Source organism: Dendropsophus ebraccatus, chromosome 8, assembly GCF_027789765.1.
Source record: "Dendropsophus ebraccatus isolate aDenEbr1 chromosome 8, aDenEbr1.pat, whole genome shotgun sequence".
Lineage (NCBI taxonomy): Eukaryota > Metazoa > Chordata > Amphibia > Anura > Hylidae > Dendropsophus > Dendropsophus ebraccatus.
Window position 1 is genome coordinate 21,397,510 of NC_091461.1, and position 22,714 is coordinate 21,420,223.

Consider the following 22,714-nt stretch of genomic DNA (forward strand, 5'->3'; position numbering starts at 1 on the left):
AGAGAGAGAAAGAAAGACAGAGAGAAAGAGAGAGAGAGAGAGAAAGAGAGAGAGAGAGAGAGAGAGAGAGAGGGGGGGGGGGGGGAAATGGAATGCCAGGACATAACAGTACTTACATGTGGTTTGTCAGTAAGTGGGCGTCATGGCGGAAAACCTGAAGGTTAAGGTGGAATGAGGACGGAGTCCCAAAATCAAAGACCAAATCCTGAGAAATAAAAGAGATAACGTAATAAACTAGAGAGAGAGAAAGAAAGACAGAGAGAAAGAGAGAGAGAGAGAGAGAGAGAGAGAGAGGGGGGGGGGGGATGGGGAATAGAATGCCAGGACATAACAGTACTTACATGTGGTTTGTCAGTAAGTGGGCGTCATGGCGGAAAACCTGAAGGTTAAGGTGGAATGAGGACGGAGTCCCAAAATCAAAGACCAAATCCTGAGAAATAAAAGAGATAACGTAATAAACTAGAGAGAGAGAAAGAAAGACAGAGAGAAAGAGAGAGAGAGAGAGAAAGAGAGAGAGAGAGAAAGAAAGAGACAGAGAGAAAGAGAGAGAGAGAGGGGGGGATGGGGAATAGAATGCCAGGACAGAACAGTACTTACATGTGGTTTGTCAGTAAGTGGGCGTCATGGTGGAAAACCGGTGGAATGAGGACGGAGTCCCAAAATCAAAGACCAAATCCTGAGAAATAAAAGAGATAACGTAATAAACTAGAGAGAGAGAAAGAAAGACAGAGAGAAAGAAAGAGACAGAGAGAAAGAGAGAGAGAGAGAAAGAAAGAGACAGAGAGAAAGAGAGAGAGAGAGGGGGGGATGGGGAATAGAATGCCAGGACAGAACAGTACTTACATGTGGTTTGTCAGTAAGTGGGCGTCATGGCGGCAAACCAGGAGGTCAGGTTGGAGGGAGGACGGAGGCTCTAGCATCCCATTGCCAGGAAAAGAGATGCCAATGGAGTCCTTTGATAAGCTGGGGTGCAAGCCATAACTCCCAAAGGCCGAGTGCTGATCACTGAGGCTGTCCAAACTGCCTGGGCAAAGCACCTTCGGGGGACATGAAGTAGTCCGTGAAGGTTTCTCTCACCAGTACAGCACGGTTGGATGGCCGTCCTGAGCCCCAGTTGACAGTGGAGTCATCCAAAGCTTCATGTGTCTCCAACCCTAAGTCCGGACTACTTTCATAGTCACGGACAAAGTTGTGAAGCACACATGCAGCTTTAATGACGCTGTCAACTGTGGCCTCATCCAACTGCATTGCACTGGTGAAGACCCTCCACTTACCAGCCATGATCCCGAAGGTGCACTCCACGAAGCGTCGTGCCCGGCTCAGCCTCATGTTGAAGACCCTCCTCCGGGCATCCAGGCCCCTCTGTGGGTATGGGCGCAGCAGGTTCGTCATCAGCGGAAAAGCCTCATCCGATACCAAGACGAAGGGGACTGGACGCGTGGTACCCGGAAGAGGTCTTGGAGGAGGAAGAGTCGCCTGATTGAGAAGTACTTCCCTCCCAAATTGCGATGTCATCAGCACTCGGGAGTCCCCAGTACCTCCATAGGCGCCGACGTCGATAGCAAGAAACTTGTACGAGGCATCAGCCACCGCCATCAGGACCACTGAAAAATACTTCTTGTAGTTGAAGTATAGGGATCCTGATGCTGGTGGCTGCTGCACACGTACATGCTTACCGTCGACGGCACCTATGCAGTTTGGGAAATTGGCCACAGACTGAAAGCCTGCTGCTGCCTGCAGCCATGTCTCCTGAGTAGGACTAGGCATCGAAATGGGTTGCAAGTACTCCCAAATCACACGGCATGTTGACCTCACAATTCCAGAGATGGTAGATTTACCAACTCGGAATTGGAGGTGCAACGATGCAAAACTCTCCCCTGTTGCGAGAAATCTGTAAGAGAAAAAAAAAAATAATTAGTGTCTAATCCAAATGTGACATCCCACATTTTACCTTTTATCACATAAATCATGTTTAAGAAACCAACATTTTAAAATATGAATGGTGGTTTCTGAAACATAACATTTCAGATAAAAGGGTAAAGTGGAAGTTGACACATGATACATACATTAGCTTATAGGGAAAAAAAAACAACTCACCGCAACGTGATCAGCAGTCGGTCTTTGGCAGTGATGGCTTGTCTCATCCTGGTATTTTGCCGTTGAATGTATGGTCCCAAGATGTCCACCAGCTTATCAAAGGCCTCCATTGGCATCCTCGTGAAATTATAAAATTTTTCAGGATACCTTAAAAGACAAAAAAAATAATATACAAACCAGGGGTGGGGGATAATTGTTACAAACTGGCTCAGTTTCCCATAGCAATCAATCAGATTCCACTTTTGTCCAAAGATTGAACAAAAAAAGAAAGGTGGAATTTGATTGGTTGCTAGGGGCAAGTTAACCAATTTTAGATTTAAAAGTGTGCCTTCACACACACCAGATCTGCAGCAGATCCGTAGAGAAATCTGCGGTGGATCCAGTGTCAGTGCATCCCTATGAGAATACATACCCACAGTGGAATTGACATCCCGCTGTGTGTATGTATATTAACCCCCCCGGAACCAAGAGCATACATCACCTCCTCCCCCCTCTGGTTTGATTCGGGGGTTCTCAGCAGGACATCCAGCTCTGGCAATCATTTGCTGCGGCGGGGCAGCGCACGCCGGGAACCGCCAAAGCAAGCGGGGAGGAGGTGATGTATGCTCCGGCGGTCGGGGGGGTTAACATACATACACACAGCGAGATGTCAATCCCGTGCGAGTATGTATTCTCATAGGGATGCAATGACACTGGATCCGCCGCGGATTTCTCTGTGAATCTGCTGCGGATTTGGTGTGTGTGAAGGCACTCAAAAAAAATGTTTTGAAAACCTCTCCAACATTCTATTATCAACTATACAAATCCTTTTAGCTACTTACTGCCGTAGTTCTTCATAAAGTTGACCAATGTGTCCATGTTCTTCTCGTAGCATATTTATGGGATGAACCCAAAACTGTCGGCCCCGAGCTCTGGCGATGGCCTATAAATATATAAAAAGAAAAAAAAAAATAAATTATAATAATAATAATAATAATTTGCAAGCATTTAAAAAAAAATACTACAACCCATCATACATATTGGGCTACAGTACTATATAGTACAGAATTTGATGGGGGGATGGGGGCAAATAGAAAAAAACAAACCTGGAAACATTGAAAAACAATATACAGTGGTACCTAGAGTGTTTTGGTTTAAGAGCTCACAGTTTTTCAAAATTGTGACTTGGTTTAAGAGCATTGCTTTGGTTTAAGAGCTCCCTGTACTGGGTGGGTGGGTGAGTAGGAGAGGGGCATGGTCTGCATAGCGGGGTCTACAGCACTGTACTCTGACCCAGGAAGTCTCCCTCACCTTCCATATCATAGCAGATCCACTTCAGGATAGGGCTTACATCAGGGGACAGGGCTGTGGAGGTAATCTCTCCATAGCTGTTACCTCTCTCCCCGGACAGAGAGTGCTGCATGTATGTGCCCACATCTGCCCTGCTCATTCCTTCATGCTCCCTGCAGTCTCTGTCCGCCCTTGTGTTTCCCATCCTCTCCTTTAACTGTACAGTAACTTATAATATCACAGATTCTGCTGTTTCTGAATGTTTGTTTCATCTATTTTACATGTTATTCAGAAAAATAAATCATTATTTTTGGGGTGTGGAACCAATTGTCTGCATTTATATGATTTCTTATGGGAAACCTTGCTTTGGTTTAAGAGTGGATTTGGATTACAAGCACGGTCCCAAAACTAATTATGCTCGTAATCAAAGGCACCACTGTATAGTACTATCCATGTCACATATTGGGAAAAATTTTTATAGGGTTGCTATACAGAGATTTGGACCTGAATTAGAAAAATAGATATAGGGTCACAGGACACTTGTGGGACTGGACATATCAAAAAAGTATAGCCTTACCTGACGGCGGCGCCGGCGGCGAATAGCCTTGACTGTGACAGCTAGGAGGACTGCCATTTGATCGTGGTTTAGCCTCATTCGAGGCAGAGTTGGATTCTCCTGTGCGCACATTTCCCAAAAGATTGGTGATGCTGCTCTTGCTTGCAAGTGAATAAAATGGCTGCTGTGATTCAAAAGGTGGGAGTGTTCAAATCTGTAGGACCTCCTTCAGTAACTCCTTTTGGGTTGTCTTGGAATCCTCCTCCCCCCCCTTTTCCCCATTTCCGCGCAGATTCAGCGAGTAATTTCCGCTTGTATTCCGCTTGTATTCCGCGCTGAATCCGCGCTGAATCCGCGCTGAAACAGAAAATCAGAGCCCCATTGATTTGTATAGGCTTCCGCTAGCGGAAGAATGAACATGTTCATTCTTCTGGCGGAAAGCGGATTAGTTCAGTGCGGAAATTCCACTGTGTGAACTGCAGAGCAGAATTTCCATTCAACACAATGGAAATTAGCTCTGCACCTATTTTAACGGCTGAAATTTCAGCGCTGATTCAGCGCAGAAATTCAGCTGCTTTTGCTCAGTGGGAACGAGCCCTTAGTGTTAAAAAAGAAATAGAATAAGGGTAGAAGGAGAACATGTTTCCAGTGTGAGGACTTCAATCAATCTTGGCGCTAAGAATATCCAAGATAGAAAATAAAGAATACAAAAAAAAAAAAAAAAAAAGGCAAAAAGAAAAATTGTAGCTGTGTGACTCCAAGTATATCTGTAACTTGGATTTGGCCCATGAGGTCATTACTGTACGTCGTAATCATAGCGTGATTGTTCAATACAGCTGAATGTATCTGCGGGCGTCTATGATTAAAGTTGTGGCCTTACCTGAAAGTGATTCCATTCCATGCCGATAATTCATAGCAGGAAAGCCATGTTTACCATGCAGGGGAGGCCAAGGCAGTCAAGGTTGCTGCAGTGCCGGACTGGCTGGACTGTTTAATCATGACAGCAAAAAAATGAGGGGGCATGGGTCAGAGATTTAATAACTCAACTGAAAGGGCTAATCTAGTGAATGCAGAGAACATCCAACATTGCATAAAGGTGACTGATCAGCGTTGCTGATCCCATGATAGGAAAAATACATGAACCACAATCACATAAGCAATGTTTTATATTTTGTAAGTAGTCGGAGATAACATAGCTAAAAGGGTACTATAACAAAAAATAAAAGGTTGTACGTTTCTACAAGTGGGTGTCACAGAGTAAAGGCCCCCCACAAAAATTAGACATATATCGGCTAAATTTGCTAGTCCTGCACGATGATGACAGGGGATAGAAGGGTCATGCATGTTGGATTTCAACTGATCTTTTTGTTCTTAGAGAGATATCCCACCCCCTTCGGAGTCTGACAGTAACTTATCTTTCCTATCTACCGTAAATTCCAAACCTATAAAGAGGTGGCCAAGCTGAGCTTTCTTGTGTATGGTAGGATCAGGAGAGGTGGCTGCTGGCTGAACAAGCTTTTGGATGACAGGTATAACATGGTAACTAGTTCTTGCTTGCTTATAGTCCCTCTTCTTTGTTAGAGATTTTGGTGGTGTGGTCCTTCAACCAGTGCGAAAAAATTGCTATATGGTTCGAATTTAAACAATCTTTCCATGTGTATACAGGCAACAATCGGAAATCGTTCGTGTGTCGTTGATCTCAATTTTTAAACTGACCATAATTGTTAATCGTTCGCTAATCGTTCGGTGTATGCACACATCGTTCTTTCTTTTGCTGAGATCAGAAGGAGTCATCTATCGTAGAAATAATCATAATTAGGGTCGTAACTAACAACGATCAGTCTGTGTGTTATGCTGCATTTACACAGAACGATAATCGTTCGAATTTTCGCGATAACGATCGCATTTGAGCTATAATCGGCTCGTGTAAACACAGCGAATGATCAAGCGAGGAGCGAGAAATCGTTCATTTTGATCTATCAACATGTTCTCAAATCGTCGTTGGTCGTTTGCAAAAAAATCACAGATCGATTCGTGTAAACAGTCTCACCGATTCATCCTATGCTTGACATAGGCTTAAAACGATCGCAATAAGGATTTTTTTCAAGCGATATATCATTCCGTCTAAATGCTGATCGTTATAAAAAACACATTGTTATTTCGAAATCGTTAATCGTTCGACTGGGGCGAATTATCGCTCTGTGTAAACGCAGCATTATGGTGAACAATATAAGGTTGTTCCCAAAAGTGCTTTTTATGATCGTTTGAACAAAGTGGAGAACCTGGAGGAAGCCCATAGAAAAATAAGGAGGGCATAAAATCCCTTGCAGATGTCCTTGGCCACTGTGTTTCTTTTAGGGTAGCTTCACACGTACTGGATGCCCAGCGGATTTCACACTGCGAGTTTGCAGTGAAATCCGCTGCGGATCCGGTACATGTTAAGCTACCCTTAATATAGAGAAAGTGGCTGCCAACATGATTGGTGACACATTACTCTATTTCCAAAGTGCACTACAAACTAAGCACATCACAGATTGAAATGAATTTGAACACATTATAGATAATTACTGATTATGGATCGTAGCAACTATATACCTGATCAGCTCTTATCAGTCGCAAAAAAAATAAAATAAAATAATGCTTTGTACTTACAGTGTAAAAACACATTTTCTCACTAGGTCTTTATTTTAAAAAAAATAGTCTTATATTTGAATCTACAGCCTTTGCAGTTTGTTATATTTTCTCTCTAGTATGCAAATTTTATGATTCTCAATTACAGACTGCCTTGTATCTCCACTGTCTCTCTCTACAGCCAGTGTGAGCTGTCATTCACAAATTCTCTCCCCCCTGTCTAGTATCTGAGATTGTGTATTACTCCTCCCCCCTCCCAGCTGTAATCTGAGTGAACAGAAAGTCTGTATGACAAACTTATCTTTCTGTAAGAAGCAGCTAAATTGCAGGAAATTTTTTTAATGAAGAACAATTAGAAATATCCAAGAAACAACTCAATAATAATAATAATAATAATAATAATAATAATAATAATCTGAAGGTTACCATAGGCTTTAAAGGGGTAAATATAAGAACCAATGCTCCTCACATTACTTTGGAGGCATCACACAACCTCAATTTTAGTTTTCAGTAAAGATTTCTCATCATCTTTTTCAGCAAAGAACCCACATCAGTATATTAGATGAAGGGACAGAGGAGAAGATGCTGTACATTACCAGCAGATGGCAGGGATGATGTTTTTTAACAGATTATATTTGTGTACCTACGATGATGAATGTAAAACATTGATTTAACATGCCGGATGCTTCTTACAGAAAATTTTACCTAAGGAGATTTTTTTTTTAAACTGTTTTTGCAGAACGAATGCATTTTGACCATTACAGAAGCTATTCCTGTGCACATCTAGAAAACCTCATCACAATCTATTATTTATTATGACTATAGATTTTCTTGTAATTGAAGAAAAAGCTTAGAAATGGAATCGCCCTTTGGGCCCTATGCACATAGCTATATATTATAGGTAAGGATTGGACAGAGTAACCTTATTTGCACAGATGATTACAGCGCCTCCTAGAGGCACCACATGTCAGTACAGCAATTACCATAATACAGACGGTATCTGGCCTTATAGTAGGAATGAGCATATCATATATCACAGATGTTTACAGTCAATGACATGATGATTTTTTGCCTGCATACACCAACGGTTTCAGACCTATTGACTTACTGTAAGCAGGGGGCTCCATAGCAAAAACTTTAAAAGCTGTTTCACACTACTGCACGCAAAGGCACAGAGCTTGTAGACCCTGTTATATCTTTCCTGTTCTTTTGAAGAAAACTGTACTATACTATAATCCTCTGGCTGCTTACTTCTCACTTGTAAGTATTGCTATGACTGTGGAGAATAGATCTTATGCAGGTTTACATAGCCCATAACAAAGGAGTTAGTGTGACCCCTCATCTCTTGGGCTCCATGGTAGATGCATATGCTGACGCTGCCCGCTATGCAAAACATGGAGCGTAAAAAATAAATATTCAACCCCCAAAGTTTTTTTTAAAGCAAGAAAACATAGGTATAAATAAGCCCATGGCTAGTAAGGATTTGGAGCCTACCTTATTTTTTCCCCAAAGTCCTTTTCAGAGCTGAGATATACTGTACAGTAAACCTTTTTTGTTATTATGCAAATGAGGCCCAAGTGCCCAAGGGGAGGTCCCCAAAACAGCAAGAGCCCAGGTGAGTCCAGATCATGTCCTCTTTATTACCACCCCTTGTCCACTTGAACCTCTCTGCACCATATGACCACTAGATAAAGAAAAGATGGGTTGACTAACCCTTTGCTCATGCTGTGCTAGGGACACCTTCAGGGCACTTAAGCCTCATTTGCATAATACAAAAAAGGTTCATATTTCAGCTCTGGAAAGGAGTATGGAGATAAGAAAGGTATGCCCAGAATTCTGATGAGAAGCCCTCTGTCACAAACCGGGCCGTGTGCCCGGCTCCTGGCACTGACAGAGCGTGCGGCTGGCCTCCTAGACATGCCAACAGAGTCCCTGACAACTGGCCCGGACGGTTGTTAGGGGTGCATCAGCAGCATATATAGCTTTTATGCCGCAGCCAGGACTTCTCTGCCCCCAGGCTGGCCAGCACAGCTGATATTAGTTAGTACATGCTGACTGGCAGCCAGCGCCGCCAGTCAGCTCTATTTTGTATACTGGGAGCTGTTTTTTCAGCCCCAATCCCGTCCTGGGGTTGGGATTTCGGCCTCCGTAAAACTAACACTCCCATCATGTTTCCTTGCCTGCGATAGAGCTTCCTTGTGAGAATAATTAAGCTAGCATTTTGTATCCTGATTGCAATTCCTGGTTTTCCTGATTTCTGGCTTGACTTACGACTATTCTCCTGATTTTGTACCACTCCGACCAATTGTTACTGACCTGCCTTGTATACCCGGAGACTATTGTGTTCGTTTGTCTTGTCTGCATTACTGCGTTACACTTTAACAGGTTAGGGACTGTCGCCAAGTTACCACCTGCCATTTAGGGCAGTTGCGGTAAGTAGGCAGGGCGGGTGCCAGCACAAGGGCCTCACCTGCCTTATGTCCTTCTCTCCCCAAACCTGCCTCCAATCCTGACCAATCTGTTGCTTTTGTAAGGGGCTTGAATACTTTTACAAAGTGCTGTGTGTCTATACATATAAAGGATAAAGCTGGCGTGGATGAGCCGTATCCTCTCCTTATGACTACAGCTGTTCCAATATTTATCATGAAACAAGTACCGGCATTGGACCAGGAACTATTTTAATGCATTAACAGAGAGGATAATTAGAAAATGTTTCTACAAAAGTGTCGAGAAGCGACGTGTTATGTACTTTAAATGCAAACTGTATCGGAGAGTAAATAATTCACAAGCCTCACCAGCCACCTATCCGCAATATGTTTTTTTAATGTTTAATTTCTTTAAAGAAAAAAAAAAAACTGGCGGCTGCAGAATACTGCAATATCCACATCAGTGAGAATGAAAGACATAGATGGTGATACAAGGGCATAGCTGTAGGAAGTGCGGAGGTAGCAGTCACACCTGGGCCCGGATATAGATTTTACTTCATGGGTGTTGTCGATAGGCGGCATAGGGCGAGTAAGTATGATGGCATGATCAAAGACCAAGCTACCAAGGAGTCTGGGACAGGAAACTGAGATCAATTGTTGTAAATTTCCAATTTCAGCCATTTCTACCATGATTCCCCCAATGTCTGGATATCAACAAAACAGATAAAGTGAAGTGAAAGGTGGTAGCAACAGGATTCCTTAAAAGGGTTATCCAGCGCTACAAAAATGGCCACTTTCTTCCAGAGACAACACGACTCTTGTCTCCAGCTTGGGCAGGGTTTTGCTGCTATGTTTCATTGAAGTGAATGGAGCTCTTGTCTCCAGTTCAAGTGCGGTTTGCAATTAAGCTCCATTTACTTCAATGGAACTGAGCAGCAAAACCCCGCCCAAGCTGGAGACAAGAAAGGGGCTGTCTCTGGAAGAAAGTGGCCATGTTTTTGTAGCGCTGGATAACCCCTTTAATTACTAACCGCACCTTAACTGGAGATAAGAGTGGTGCTGTCTCTGCAAGAAAGTGACCATGTTTTTGTAGCACTGGATAACTCCTTTAAGAAGTGTCAAGTCTTCCAGTACTTATCAGTTGCTGTGTGTCCTGCAGAAAGTGATGTATTCTTCCCAGTCTGACTGCTCCAGTGCTCTCTGCTGTCACCTCTGTCCATGTCAGGAACTGTCAAGAGCAGTAGCAAATCCCCATAGAAAACCTTTCCCGTTCTGGACAGTTCCTGACATGGACAGAGATGGCAGCAGAGAGCACTGTGTCAGACTTCTTGCAGGACATACAGCAGCTGGTAAGTACTGGAAAACGAGATTTTTTTTAAATAGAAGTCATTTACAAATCAATATAACTTTCTGGCACCAGTTAATTTAAAAGAAAACCCCTTTAAATACAGTGCCAGCTACAGGATTGCCCTTACAGCAAGCAAGAAGACCCTGAAATACAGAGATCGGCACAGAATTCCCATTAACAAATATACCCTCTATTGCAGAATCCAGTTTCCAAAATATCTGATGGGAAAAACAATACAATACAAGACTTTCAATAACAACAGTGGACACCATGATGGAACCCGGCAGACGCTTTTAGAAGTGAGGTCTATTGAGCATTGCTGCATGTAAGCTGGAATTCTGCTTTTCTGCTTCTATAATGAACCAGGAGAATGGAACACACAATGCAAATGTGAATGGAGCCTTGTTGGTACATACTCCATAATATAAAATTCTTTAATATCTTATTATGTTATCATGTTACCAAGGTGCTGCTGGACCCCGGGTCAACAGATAGTCGTGTGTATTGGTTAACAACCTGTGCATCCAGCTGTGGCGAGAATACAACTCTCCGCATGCCCTGAAATCCCTGCTGAGAGTAATAGTTTTGCAAAAGCTTAAGAGCCAAAGGTTGAAGACCCCCAGATTTCTAGTAAGCGTGAGTCATACTGCATGACTGGGGATGGGCGCAGCGTTTCTTCTGTGTTCACCATTCTCTCTATAGCCGCGTGATTTCAGAATTATTAACATATTGTATTAACCTGTCTAAGAATCTACACTGGCATCGCCATCTGTTCCCTATTAGTCAGAACACTTGTCTAACCTGACAGCTACATCACGCAGTTCTGACACTTGACCAAGATGAACAGCATGTTATCTGTACTTATATCAATTGTTCATAACTGGAAGAAGAAGAAAAAAAAAATACTGTATTGTTAAATTACTAAAAATGTGCGGCTGGAAGGTTGGCTCGGAGTTAGATGCGGATACGATTCATCACTTTCTTATTGAGTTTTATAATGGATATTCTCTGCTCAGTCTCCAGATTTTGCTATTGGAAAATTCTAGATCCAGTGTTAGAAAATATATTATTATATTTCCTATCAGAGAATTCTGTGCAAATACTGGGGGATCCCTATTGAGGGCCCTCACCTGTTAAAGTGGAGAAGAGATATAAAGTCCATCGATAATATATGCAATAGAGATGAGCGAACCTTAAGCACACTCGGGTTCGTCCAAACCTGAGCCTGTGGTATTAAATTAATGGTGGCTGAAGAAGTTGGATGTAGCCAAAAGGCAGCCTGGAAGACATGGATACAGCCATAGGCTACAGCCATTTCCAGGACTCCATAAGGATGCATCCAACTTCTCCAGCCAATGGTAATCAAATGCTGCAGACTTGGGTTTGTTCAAACTGGAGCGTGCTCAAGGGTTCCTCAAGGACAAGATTATAAGAAGGGAACAACCTTCTTGGGTGGAATGTTTCTGAATAAAGAGAAGAAAGCCTGTCAGGCACCTCTGATGGTGGCTCATCTTCCGGGCAACTTAAGTATTTAACTTGTTCAAGTCCAACATGCCTTAGGCTTTTCTTTCAAGATAAAAGCTATTGGGTAAGTCAGGATGCCTCCATACACATTAGATCAGTGTTTCTCAACTCCAGTCCTCAAGACCCACCAAAAGGTCATGTTTTGCAGATATCCCATACAACAAACAGCTGTGGCAGTTACTGGTGCACTGACTAGAGATGAGCGAGTAGCGAAATATTCGACTTTTGAGAATTCAAATCGAATAGGCACCGATATTCGACTATTCGAACAAATGGGGAAAAAATTTTAGGCACTTGGAAATCCAAATTCGACCACTTGGAGGTCACCAAGTCCCCCATGAAACCTCCCTAAACGATGCCAACACCTCCGGAGTGACACTGTGACATCAGGGGGAGCATGCCTGGGTGCACCCAACACCCCAAAATCGCAGTATAATGCCACTCTCCGCAGTTGCAAAAGAAAAATATTTGCGAATGCTTTACGAATGTTTACGGCAATGTTCACATTTCCTTCGTATTTTGTGTGCAGCGTTACATACATGATTCCAATGTGCGTCCGTAGAGTGTTACGTTATTCGCGCGTATCACACATTACACTGTACAAACGCTAGGCCGCAGCAGAACAGAGATTAGGCAACTGGCACAATAGGTATTACTTGCCTTTTACTAGGCAACTGGCACAATAGGTATCACTTGCCTTTTACTGGGCAACTGGCACAATAGGTGTCACTTGCCATTTACTGGGCAACTGGCACAATAGATATCACTTGCCTTTTACTAGGCAACTGGCACAATAGATATCACTTGCCTTTTACTAGGCAACTGGCACAATAGGTATCACTTGCCGTTTACTGGGTAACTGGCACAATAGGTATCACTTGCCGTTTACTGGGCAACTGGCACAATCGGTATCACTTGCTTTTTACTAGGCAACTGGCACAATAGGTATCACTTGCCGTTTACTGGGTAACTGGCACAATAGGTATCACTTGCCGTTTACTGGGCAACTGGCACAATCGGTATCACTTGCTTTTTACTGGGCAACTGGCACAATAGGTATCACGTGCCTTTAACTGGGCAACTGGCACAATATGTATAACATTTACGTGCCCTTAGTGGGCTAAACCAGGGACACTATAAGTCACTTGTACACATAGGGTACTGCAATGAATACAGCTGCTGCTGCTGCTGCTGTTATATCATCTATTTCTTAGCACTGCTTTGGATTAAAAGATGACCTTTTGTGCTGGAACTTAGCCCTGAAAAGGACTTTTGGGTTCAGTAGTAATCCTGCCTAACCAAAACGCTACTAAAATCCATCTCTCCCTGCTCAAAGATCTCTCCCTGGCTAGGTTGAAAGCGCATCTGTGGTCGAGAGGCGGAAGTCAATTATTAAATATTCGAGGTCATGTGGTTCAGCTATCCAATGAGGGTAGACACCGTTTTCGCGCTGCATGCGTACTCTCAGGGTCCCTCACGGCCTCCCTGCATGGTGATTGGATTACAAAAAGCACCAATTGCGATGGGAGGGCTTTTAAATGTTTCCCGCGTATTTGTCACACTACTCGATTGAATTTGGATCTTTCGAATACCGCAATATTCGATCGAATACCATCTCGAACGAATTGTATTCGCTCATTTCTAGCACTGACTATAATTATATCACCTGTGAAATCCTCAAAACATGACCTGTCAGTGGGTCTTGAGGACTGGAGTTGAGAAACACTGCATTAAATGATTAGCTGGTAACAGTGCAAATTTGGCTAACTTTAAATGGGTAATTTAGGGGGGGGGGGGAGTTCAGTCCCGGGCTCAAAGTGATCTCCATCCAGTGGCTTTATGATAAGTCTATTGGGCCAATAGAAGGAGATGATTGACAGTGGGGAAGTGAAGTGTGCTACAGTTTGCTTGTCCTGGCAAAAAACAAGCCCTCTTATAGCTCTGTAGATAGAAAAATATTTTTTATTGAGTTATTGGTTATGGCTCATAAAACATGAGGAGGAAAAGACAAAAAGCCCCAAATGAAAATGTCCTGGGTTGGTAAGGGGTTGAGGGACATGCTGACTTGGCTGTATCTAAAGAATTCAAAACAGAGGGCTACCTTCTGTGATTCATAGGGTCCAGGGTGGGATGGGTAAGACACCACCAACAATAAAGAGGTGGTTCGGCATTAGACAACTTTGAATACACTCATGTTATATACGAAACAAAAAATAGCCTATGCTTATCTTTCCACGCTTCCCGGCAGTCCTCCTATGGGTCTCCAGCCCCCATCCTCCCCTCCTTCCACTTCTGAGATGAATTCTTGGGAGGGACTCAGCCTATCTAAGATGCGACAGCTCCACATTCAGTGATTGGCTGAGCAGGCTGTCACTCCTGAGACAAGTTTGTATGGGAAGTGGAGGCGGCTGTGATCAGCGGGGCACACCGAAGATCAGTAGGAGGACACAGAGTGCAGAGAGGTAAACATGAGTAAGCATTTTTTGTTTTCCAGCAGCAGTATATTCAAAGTTGTCTGACGCCAGACAACCCCTTTTAATTTGGCTCCTGTACTACTACATATTATAGTTGGTCATTAGGTGGTCCCAAAAGTAGGATATCCTATCATCTGGATACACTAGTTTACCCTTAAAGTCTAGTTTCTTTAAAATAACTTTCTATAGAAATAAATCTAAGCCTTTTCTATATGGGACTGTCAACCTGATCTCTTCTCTTATTATCGGCTTTGTAAAAACACCATCACACCACCCAACGAAAGGAACAATTTATAGCAATAATTATTAAAAAAAAAAAAAAACCTGAGTTCTAGAGGCACCTACAATAAATTCTACAACAGTATACACTCGTAAATACAGCAACATGAAAAACCACTGTAAATCTAAAAAATTATGTGGCTCTAAAATAGCAAATTGTTTTCCATAAACTTTGGAAGCTAACCAAATATAATGCACTTAGGGAGCCATTACTCTGAAGATGGCAGCAGGCTCTCGTATTCCTCATTTATGTGCACTGAGATATCGACTTTTCTTTCGTATGAGCATTGGTAAAAAAAAAATCTGGTAAAAAAAAATATATATGAAAGAAAAAGCTCTTTTTCTATTGACCAGTTTACAAGTATTGGTTGGTGGGACTCCATGGGAACACATCATCCTGTAACTTGTTTAGTATAAATGATGGCCGCTACTAAATACTACTGACTGTTAGATATTTTATTTTGGAAATCTAATTAGGAAAAGGAAAATTACCAATTTTATATTGAACTCGGGAAATGTAACTCTATTTGTTCATCTTGATGATTCCTTTAATTGGAATCTAATATTCGGCCCTTTGTAAAGCCGCCCTACCCCCACCGACACGTGCAGTAATAATATTAGTACTATATAAAGTCTAGCCCATCTAGAGAAGACAAAAAAAAATAAACTTACCCCCCAAAAGATGTCTTCCACTATAAGGCCATGTTCGCATGGCGGATGAGACTGCCGTTCCGTCACCCGGCCGGGTCACGGAGCGGACGGTCTCTGAAAAGATCATCCCGGATGATCTTTCCGGCCGTAGTGTTCTGATGCGGGTGCATCAGCGCGCGACTGCATCAGAACACCTTACAGCACACAAAGGTGCAATCGGCAACAACGGCCATACTTTTAAGTTGTGTGAACATAGCCTAAAAATATATCTAAAACATAGGCGGGTCATGATAAGTGAGTAGTCCCCACCCACGAGTTTGTAAAGAAAATGGTCACAATACCAATGCTAGTGACATTAATATTATGTCAATAATGCGGCTAGACTTTCATACTAGAGCAGGTCTTAGGGGTTTGCAGTCCAGAAAGGATTATAATAAAATTGCCCATACCTTCCATACACTCACTTCTTCCTGCACTTTTTTCAACCGTGTTTTTGGGGGGTATTTAACCGCCAAAGACCGCCACTTCCCATTGGCTTTGATTAAAATGGTACTATGAGCAAATTTTAAAAGCCAGTGCCGGTAGGGGGTGGTCGGGACTTAATAATGACCTTGTACTTACCTGTCCTGATGCCCCCACAGCACCACCGTTCACTGTTACCCTCCACATTCCAGTTTTTTCCCGTTTTCTATTTCGCACACCACCACAGGAACTACACACTCAGGTATTTCTGAGCGGGGTCATCACAACGCAGGACTGTGAGATACAGGATCTTGGTGGGTGATTGTGAGCGATAGCGCTGCAGGAGCACCAGGACGGATATTACTTCATTCCACCCCCCTGCCCTCACTGGTTTTTAACCTTTCTTGTTTAATAAACTGTCTTAGATTTCCACAGATATATTTAGAGGAGCCAACCTCTTGAAGGAGAACCGTCCAAAACAAAAAAAAATCCATTGCAGGCAGGGGGCAGGGCAGTGGCGTAGCTATAGGGGTCGTCATGGCGACCGGGCCCCTACGCTAGGGGGGCCCGCACGGCCCCCCTTGCCACTTCCTCCTGTGCTCCCCCAATCCGGGGGGGCCGTGGCAGGGGCGGGCTGGGCCGGGGGGCATATGCCCCCCGGCCCGGGCCCCCCGTGCAGTTAAATGGCCGCGGCCGCCGGACCTCTTTAAGTTCAGTGAGCTTCCGGGTTGCCGGCCCTGGCCGGAAGCTCACTGATGCAGGACCGCGGCGCCGGGACTTCTCCTCCACCTCGGCAGCTGACTTGGACGTCATCACGTCACATGTCAGCCGCCGTGCAGTATAGAGGAGAAATCCGGGTGCCGCGGTCCTGCATCAGTGAGCTTCCAGCAAGGGCCGGCAACCCGGAAGCTCACTGAACTGAAGAGAAGCTGGCAGGGAGATCAAGGATCCAGGTGAGGTGAGTTTATTTATTTATTTTTTCATTTTTTACATAAATGTTGCGATGTGGGGGGCTGCACAAGGGGTCTATATTGGGGGGGGGCTGCACAAGGGGTCTATACTGGGGGGGCTGCACAAGGGGTCTATACTGGGGGGGGGCTGCACAAGGGGTCTATACTGGGGGGGCTGCACAAGGGGTCTATACTGGGGGGGGCTGCACAAGGGGTCTATACTGGGGGGGGGGCTGCACAAGGGGTCTATACTGGGGGGGCTGCACAAGAGGTCTATACTGGGGGGGCTGCACAAGGGGTCTATACTGGGGGGGCTGCACAAGGGGTCTATACTGGGGGGGGCTTCACAAGAGGTCTATACTGGGGGGGCTGCACAAGGGATCTATAATGGGGGGGCTGCACAAGGGGTCTATACTGGGGGGGGCTGCACAAGGGGTCTATACTATGGGAGGGGGGGTACACAGGGGGTCTATACTATGAGAGGGTTACACAGGGGGTCTGTACTGTGGGGGATCTACACAGGGGGTCTATACTGTGGGGGGGCTACACAGGGGGTCTATACTGTGGGGGGCTACACAGGGGGTCTATACTGTGGGGGGCTACACAGGGGGTCTATACTGTGGGGGGCTACACAGGGGGTCTATACTGTGGGGGGGCTACACAGGGGGTCTATACTATGGGGGGCTACACAGGGGTCTATATCTACATTATCTGTGCTCAGAGATATCACTGTGTTATCTGTGCTGTTACATAGGACTGCAGGTGTCTACTACATTATCTGTACTCAGAGATATCACTGTTATCTGTGGTGTTACATAGGACTGCAGGTGACTACTACATTATCTGTACTCAGAGATATCACTGTGTTATCTGTGGTGTTACATAGGACTGCAGGTGACATCTACTACATTATCTGTACTCAGAGATATCACTGTGTTATCCGTGCTGTTACATAGGACTGCAGGTGACTACTACATTATCTGTACTCAGAGATATCACTGTTATCTGTGGTGTTACATAGGACTGCAGGTGACATCTACTGCATTATCTGTACTCAGAGATATCACTGTGTTATCTGTGCTGTTACATAGGACTGCAGGTGACAGCTACTACATTATCTGTACTACATTATCTGTACTCACTGTGTTGTCTGTGCTGTTACATAGGACTGCAGGTGACAGCTACTACATTATCTGTACTCAGAGATATCACTGTGTTGTCTGTGGCGTTACATAGGACTGCAGGTGACTACTACATTATCTGTACTCAGAGATATCACTGTGTTATCTGTGCTGTTACATAGGACTGCAGGTGACTACTACATTATCTGTACTCAGAGATATCACTGTGTTATCTGTGCTGTTACATAGGACTGCAGGTGACATCTACATTATCTGTACTCAGAGATATCACTGTGTTATCTGTGGTGTTACATAGGACTGCAGGTGACTACTACATTATCTGTACTCAGAGATATCACTGTGTTATCTGTGCTGTTACATAGGACTGCAGGTAACTACTACATTATCTGTACTCAGAGATATCGCTGTGTTATCTGTGGTGTTACATAGGACTGCAGGTGACATCTAGTGCATTATCTGTACTCAGAGATATCACTGTGTTATCTGTGGTGTTACATAGGACTGCAGGTGACTACTACATTATCTGTGCTCAGAGGGATATCACTGTGTTATCTGTGGTGTTACATAGGACTGCAGGTGACATCTACTACATTATCTGTACTCAGAGATATCACTGTGTTATCTGTGGTGTTACATAGGACTGCAGGTGACATCTACTACATTATCTGTACTCAGAGATATCACTGTGTTATCTGTGGTGTTACATAGGACTGCAGGTGACAGCTACTACATTATCTGTACTCAGAGGGATATCACTGTGTTTTCTGTGGTGTTACATAGGACTGCAGGTGACCACTACATTATCTGTACTCAGAGGGATATCACTGTTATCTGTGGTGTTACATAGGACTGCAAGTGATATCAGGTGACTTCTCCAGGTTGCAGAAGTTCAAACTTCATCGTGCCCTGCTGACAGTTTATTATGGGAGTTTTGCAGCATTTGGCTCTTCAGGTTGCAGCACTACAACCCCCATCGTTTCCAACTGGCAGTTGATGATGAGAGTTGTAGTTTTTCAGCTGGAGAGTCAAAGATTGGAATACAATGATTAGACAATGACACAGTACAGTCCATTAATTATAGGGGGCAGTAGTGCAGTACATGAGGTGGAGGCAGTGACAGGGCATTAGAACATGGTGGCACATTAGAATCATTGGATATAACGTTAGATATGACTTTGCCTGATCGGGGGAGATGGGGGGCCCCAAGCTAAAATTTTGCACCAGGGCCCATCAGCCTTTAGCTACGCCCCTGGGGCAGGGGGAACAAGGAATCTATACTGACCGATGACTGATTTTAGTTTACACTGGTTTCTGGTGTTGTCACGACGTGGCCGTAAGCACATGCTCGGCCACCCAGTCATACTTCAACAATATAACTACTATATAATGCAACATGGTGCAGTCTAGGTAACAGTTTAATTAGTTAAGAATGCCTTTCTTTTCTTTTTGGCATAATATGATATTTAACCAGAAAAATTGAAAGTGGAATGAAATCCTACTTTACCGAGTACTATATATCAAGGACCTAGCAATGTAGTCTGGCCAGCAGGACTTGTGCCCCAAGTTCTGGAAGATGGAGATAGTGCTGTGATGTCCTACCACGGGTGTTACCATTATATACACCCTTTGTAAAAGCCTTTACTTATTGTACTTATGTGTTGATGTAAGCAGTGATAAAGTTTCACCACTAGATGTTGCTGTATTAGATATGTATGTTCAGAAGATGCACAGCTGAAGGGTGTAAAGGGTTATTGTTTATTTGTTTACTGTTTATTTTGTTTATTTGTATGTCACATGGATCTGACTTCACATGGATCTGATCTCTCTCTTTAATTCATCTGTTTGCACTCTTCACCCACTCACAGCAGACTTTAGATGCCCTGGAGGAACGAAGTCACATGGGTGGAGGAAGTGTATGAGTCTTTCGTATTGGACATTGTAAAGGAAGGACGCAAGCTAGACAGCTCTCTACAGTGGTCCTCTCTGGGCCCTGGCCCTCTTCCAGGTCCCCGTACCCTCAAGGGTCAGTGTTAGCTAGAACCTTGTATGGGTAGGAAGCAAGACTGGGCACAGCTATCAGTTTCTTCTCAGTGATGCTACACAACACTATGCAGTGTGAACCCCTTTCAAGAGAGGACGTCAGAGAAAACCTCAACCCACGTCGTGGACTAGGAGAATCACAGAGCAGGACAGTATCCACAGACAGCAGTAAGCTAGGAAATGATCCAGATAGAGCAAAGTTGCAATACGCCTAAGAATTCTATGTCGCAGTGCGGTTGTCAGCAGGGAACCCTCAGCATTTCGCTCATTCCAGGAAACAAGGTCTGGGCCTTGTGTCACCCCCTAGGACAGTTCAGCCAAATCTAGTGGGCATAAGGTGGTATGAAGACTAATCGAAGGTAAATACATGGGCACAAGTGTTTTTCTTCTTCTAAGTACTATTCTACCTCATCCTCCAACATCCTGGCGGAGCACAGTACTACTTGGGTTGAGACTCTCACGACATCGTCCTCTCTGCTACTCTGCTTCTCTTTATCACTCCACAAGCTAGTCAGTCGGCACGACTATATCTCACACTACATTCCTATCACAGATTCGGTTGCTGTATTGTGAAGTATTTGTCTACAAGTATTATCAAGCAGTACACACTGCAACCTTGGGACACTTCCCCCTTCTGTGGGTGGCGGTTCCAATAGTCCGGGAGGGTCACTACACCGCTCTGGCCATCTAACCCAAGGGACCCCGTAGCCGCCCGGCAGGACACTGGCCACAGGCGAAAAAGTCACATCTGGCCTCGTAAAATAAAAGCAGGTGCACCCTCACACCTTTGTGCCCAACCAACACTGGAGTCACGATATAACACCTCAAGGTCCAGCTGTATCTCGGCCAACCACCACCGGAGTGGAGTCGCACCTCACCATCTAGCAAGTGACCGGCCAATCCTCCGACACATCACCGGGGGCTCACACCAGTGCCATCAAACCACTGCTGTGCTAAAGCTAGCTATACAGTAGTAAAAAATAGATCAGTGAAAAAGAAAAAAGGGTCCTTTCCAACTAAATGAGTTCAAGGAGATGCCACTCCATCCATAATATCCTTAACGCTTACAAGTCGCACTTCACTCCATAAAAACAAAGCAATAAAACCCTGGCATGAGATTGATCCTCTAATAAATATTTGAGTTGCTGGCGTCCAATATAATAGCCATTACTGTCAGATGCAACTAAGCAGTTTTATGTGAAGAGCACTAGAGTTTCAGGGTGGAAGAATTAATAAACTAAAAGGTCTATGTGTATGACATCCATTCATTGCGGTGCTTGTGGGTTTCTCATCACTAATCAGATTGACTGAGCTCATTGCTGTACATCTGATAAGGTTCATGGTAATACTGTGAATACCAACAATTTAAACATATACTTATATAGGCTATGTTCACATTTGGTAAGAGACCGGCCGTTCCGAGACCTGACTGGTCTCAGAAAAGATCATCCCAGCCGGTACTGCAGTACCGGCCGGATTATCTTTAGCGCCGCTGAGTTCTCATGTGGGTGCATCCATGCACGCCCGCATCAGAACTCCCCACTGCACACAAAAGAGCGTGCGACCAGAGCCGCACACTCCATTGTGTGAACTGACAGGGTTTTCTGCGGCCGCTATTCAGTGAATAGCGGCCGCAGAAAACTGACATGTCAGTTTCTCGCGGCGCCGCTAGGAATCCTGGCTGGAGTATATACCATGTGTATATACTCTGGCCGGGATTCCCGGTAAGTACCGCAGAAATCACGGCCGTTGTAACAACGGACATGATTTCTGCGGAACTTACGGAGTGTTAACATAGCCATAGTTTGGATGACTCATTTCGATCAAATACCTAGTTTATTAAAGAGGTTGTCCCATCCTGACCCTCTTGGGATATTATGGAATGGGGGTGGAAACCAGGCCGCAGTTCAAAAAAGGACTGTGGCCCCGGCTTCCCTGCGTCGGCACCGGTCTATTCATGTGCAACACTTAATACCTATGGTTCATTTACTTTAAACGTTCACTCTACTGTACTTGCACAGCATGTATTTACGGACTGTGCATGGAACGTTTGAATGCCCCCTAAGGCCATGTTCCCACTCTGTAAGACACCGCCGGTGTCAGAAAAGATTATCCCGGCCAGTAATGCAGTAGCAGCCGGATGATCTTTAACGCTGCTGAATTGGGATGAGGGTGCATCCGTGCGTGCCCACATCTCAAATCGCCGCTGCACACAATGGAGAGTGTGGCCAGAGCCGCACGCTATATTGTGTGCCCTGACAGGTTTTCACTGAATATCGGCTGCAGAAAGCTGACATGTCAGTTTCTTGCGACGCCGCTAGGAATCCCGGCTGGAGTGTATACTATGTGAATACACTCCGGACGGGATTCCCTCAGATGCAGCACTACGTAAGTATTGTAGTAAATCATGGCCGTTGTTGCAAATCAGCAACAACAACCGTGATTACTTTGGTACTTACGTATTGTGAACATAGCCTGATAGTGTATTTCTGCTGACTCCAACACTCTTTATGTATAAACAGAGGAGATGTATGACAGAGCAGTGTGTGTTACGTTGGTCAGCAAAGAATCATCTATTGGAAGACAAAGTGATCATCTGATACTCACGTCTATAGTAGTTGCATTGAAATAAATGCTGTGATGTGCCCGATGGCTGTCTTATATTTATTCTCCATTCCGAAGCGCTACTTTGTATTTCGCCCTCTTAGATCCCGCTTCCATTCACCACTTAATCACATCATGTTCCTCCGTAGGCAGAGTGCCAGTAGAAAGCATTTTTCAGGAACCAATATTGAACCACCCGGATAGAATTTAGAAATCTCAGTAATCACCAAGGACAAAAACAGACAACCAAAACAAGTGAAA

The 22,714-nt window shown here is 44.3% G+C and overlaps 2 protein-coding genes across 5 annotated transcripts in view; both read right to left on the bottom strand.

The window, feature by feature from the left end:
• Window positions 1-22,714, bottom strand: part of CRTAC1 (cartilage acidic protein 1) — a 471,729-nt gene that overhangs the window by 228,424 nt on the left and 220,591 nt on the right. The window lies entirely within an intron of this gene.
• LOC138798912 (uncharacterized) lies at window positions 353-10,882 on the bottom strand. The gene is made up of 8 exons (XM_069979529.1): window positions 10,790-10,882; window positions 10,455-10,545; window positions 9,535-9,683; window positions 2,919-3,019; window positions 2,098-2,244; window positions 844-1,891; window positions 598-676; window positions 353-430 (listed from the first exon to the last, which is right to left on the bottom strand). The coding sequence occupies exons 1-6, from the start codon at window positions 10,880-10,882 to the stop codon at window positions 1,003-1,005; spliced, it is 1,470 nt and encodes a 489-aa protein (XP_069835630.1). The 3' UTR covers window positions 353-430; window positions 598-676; window positions 844-1,002.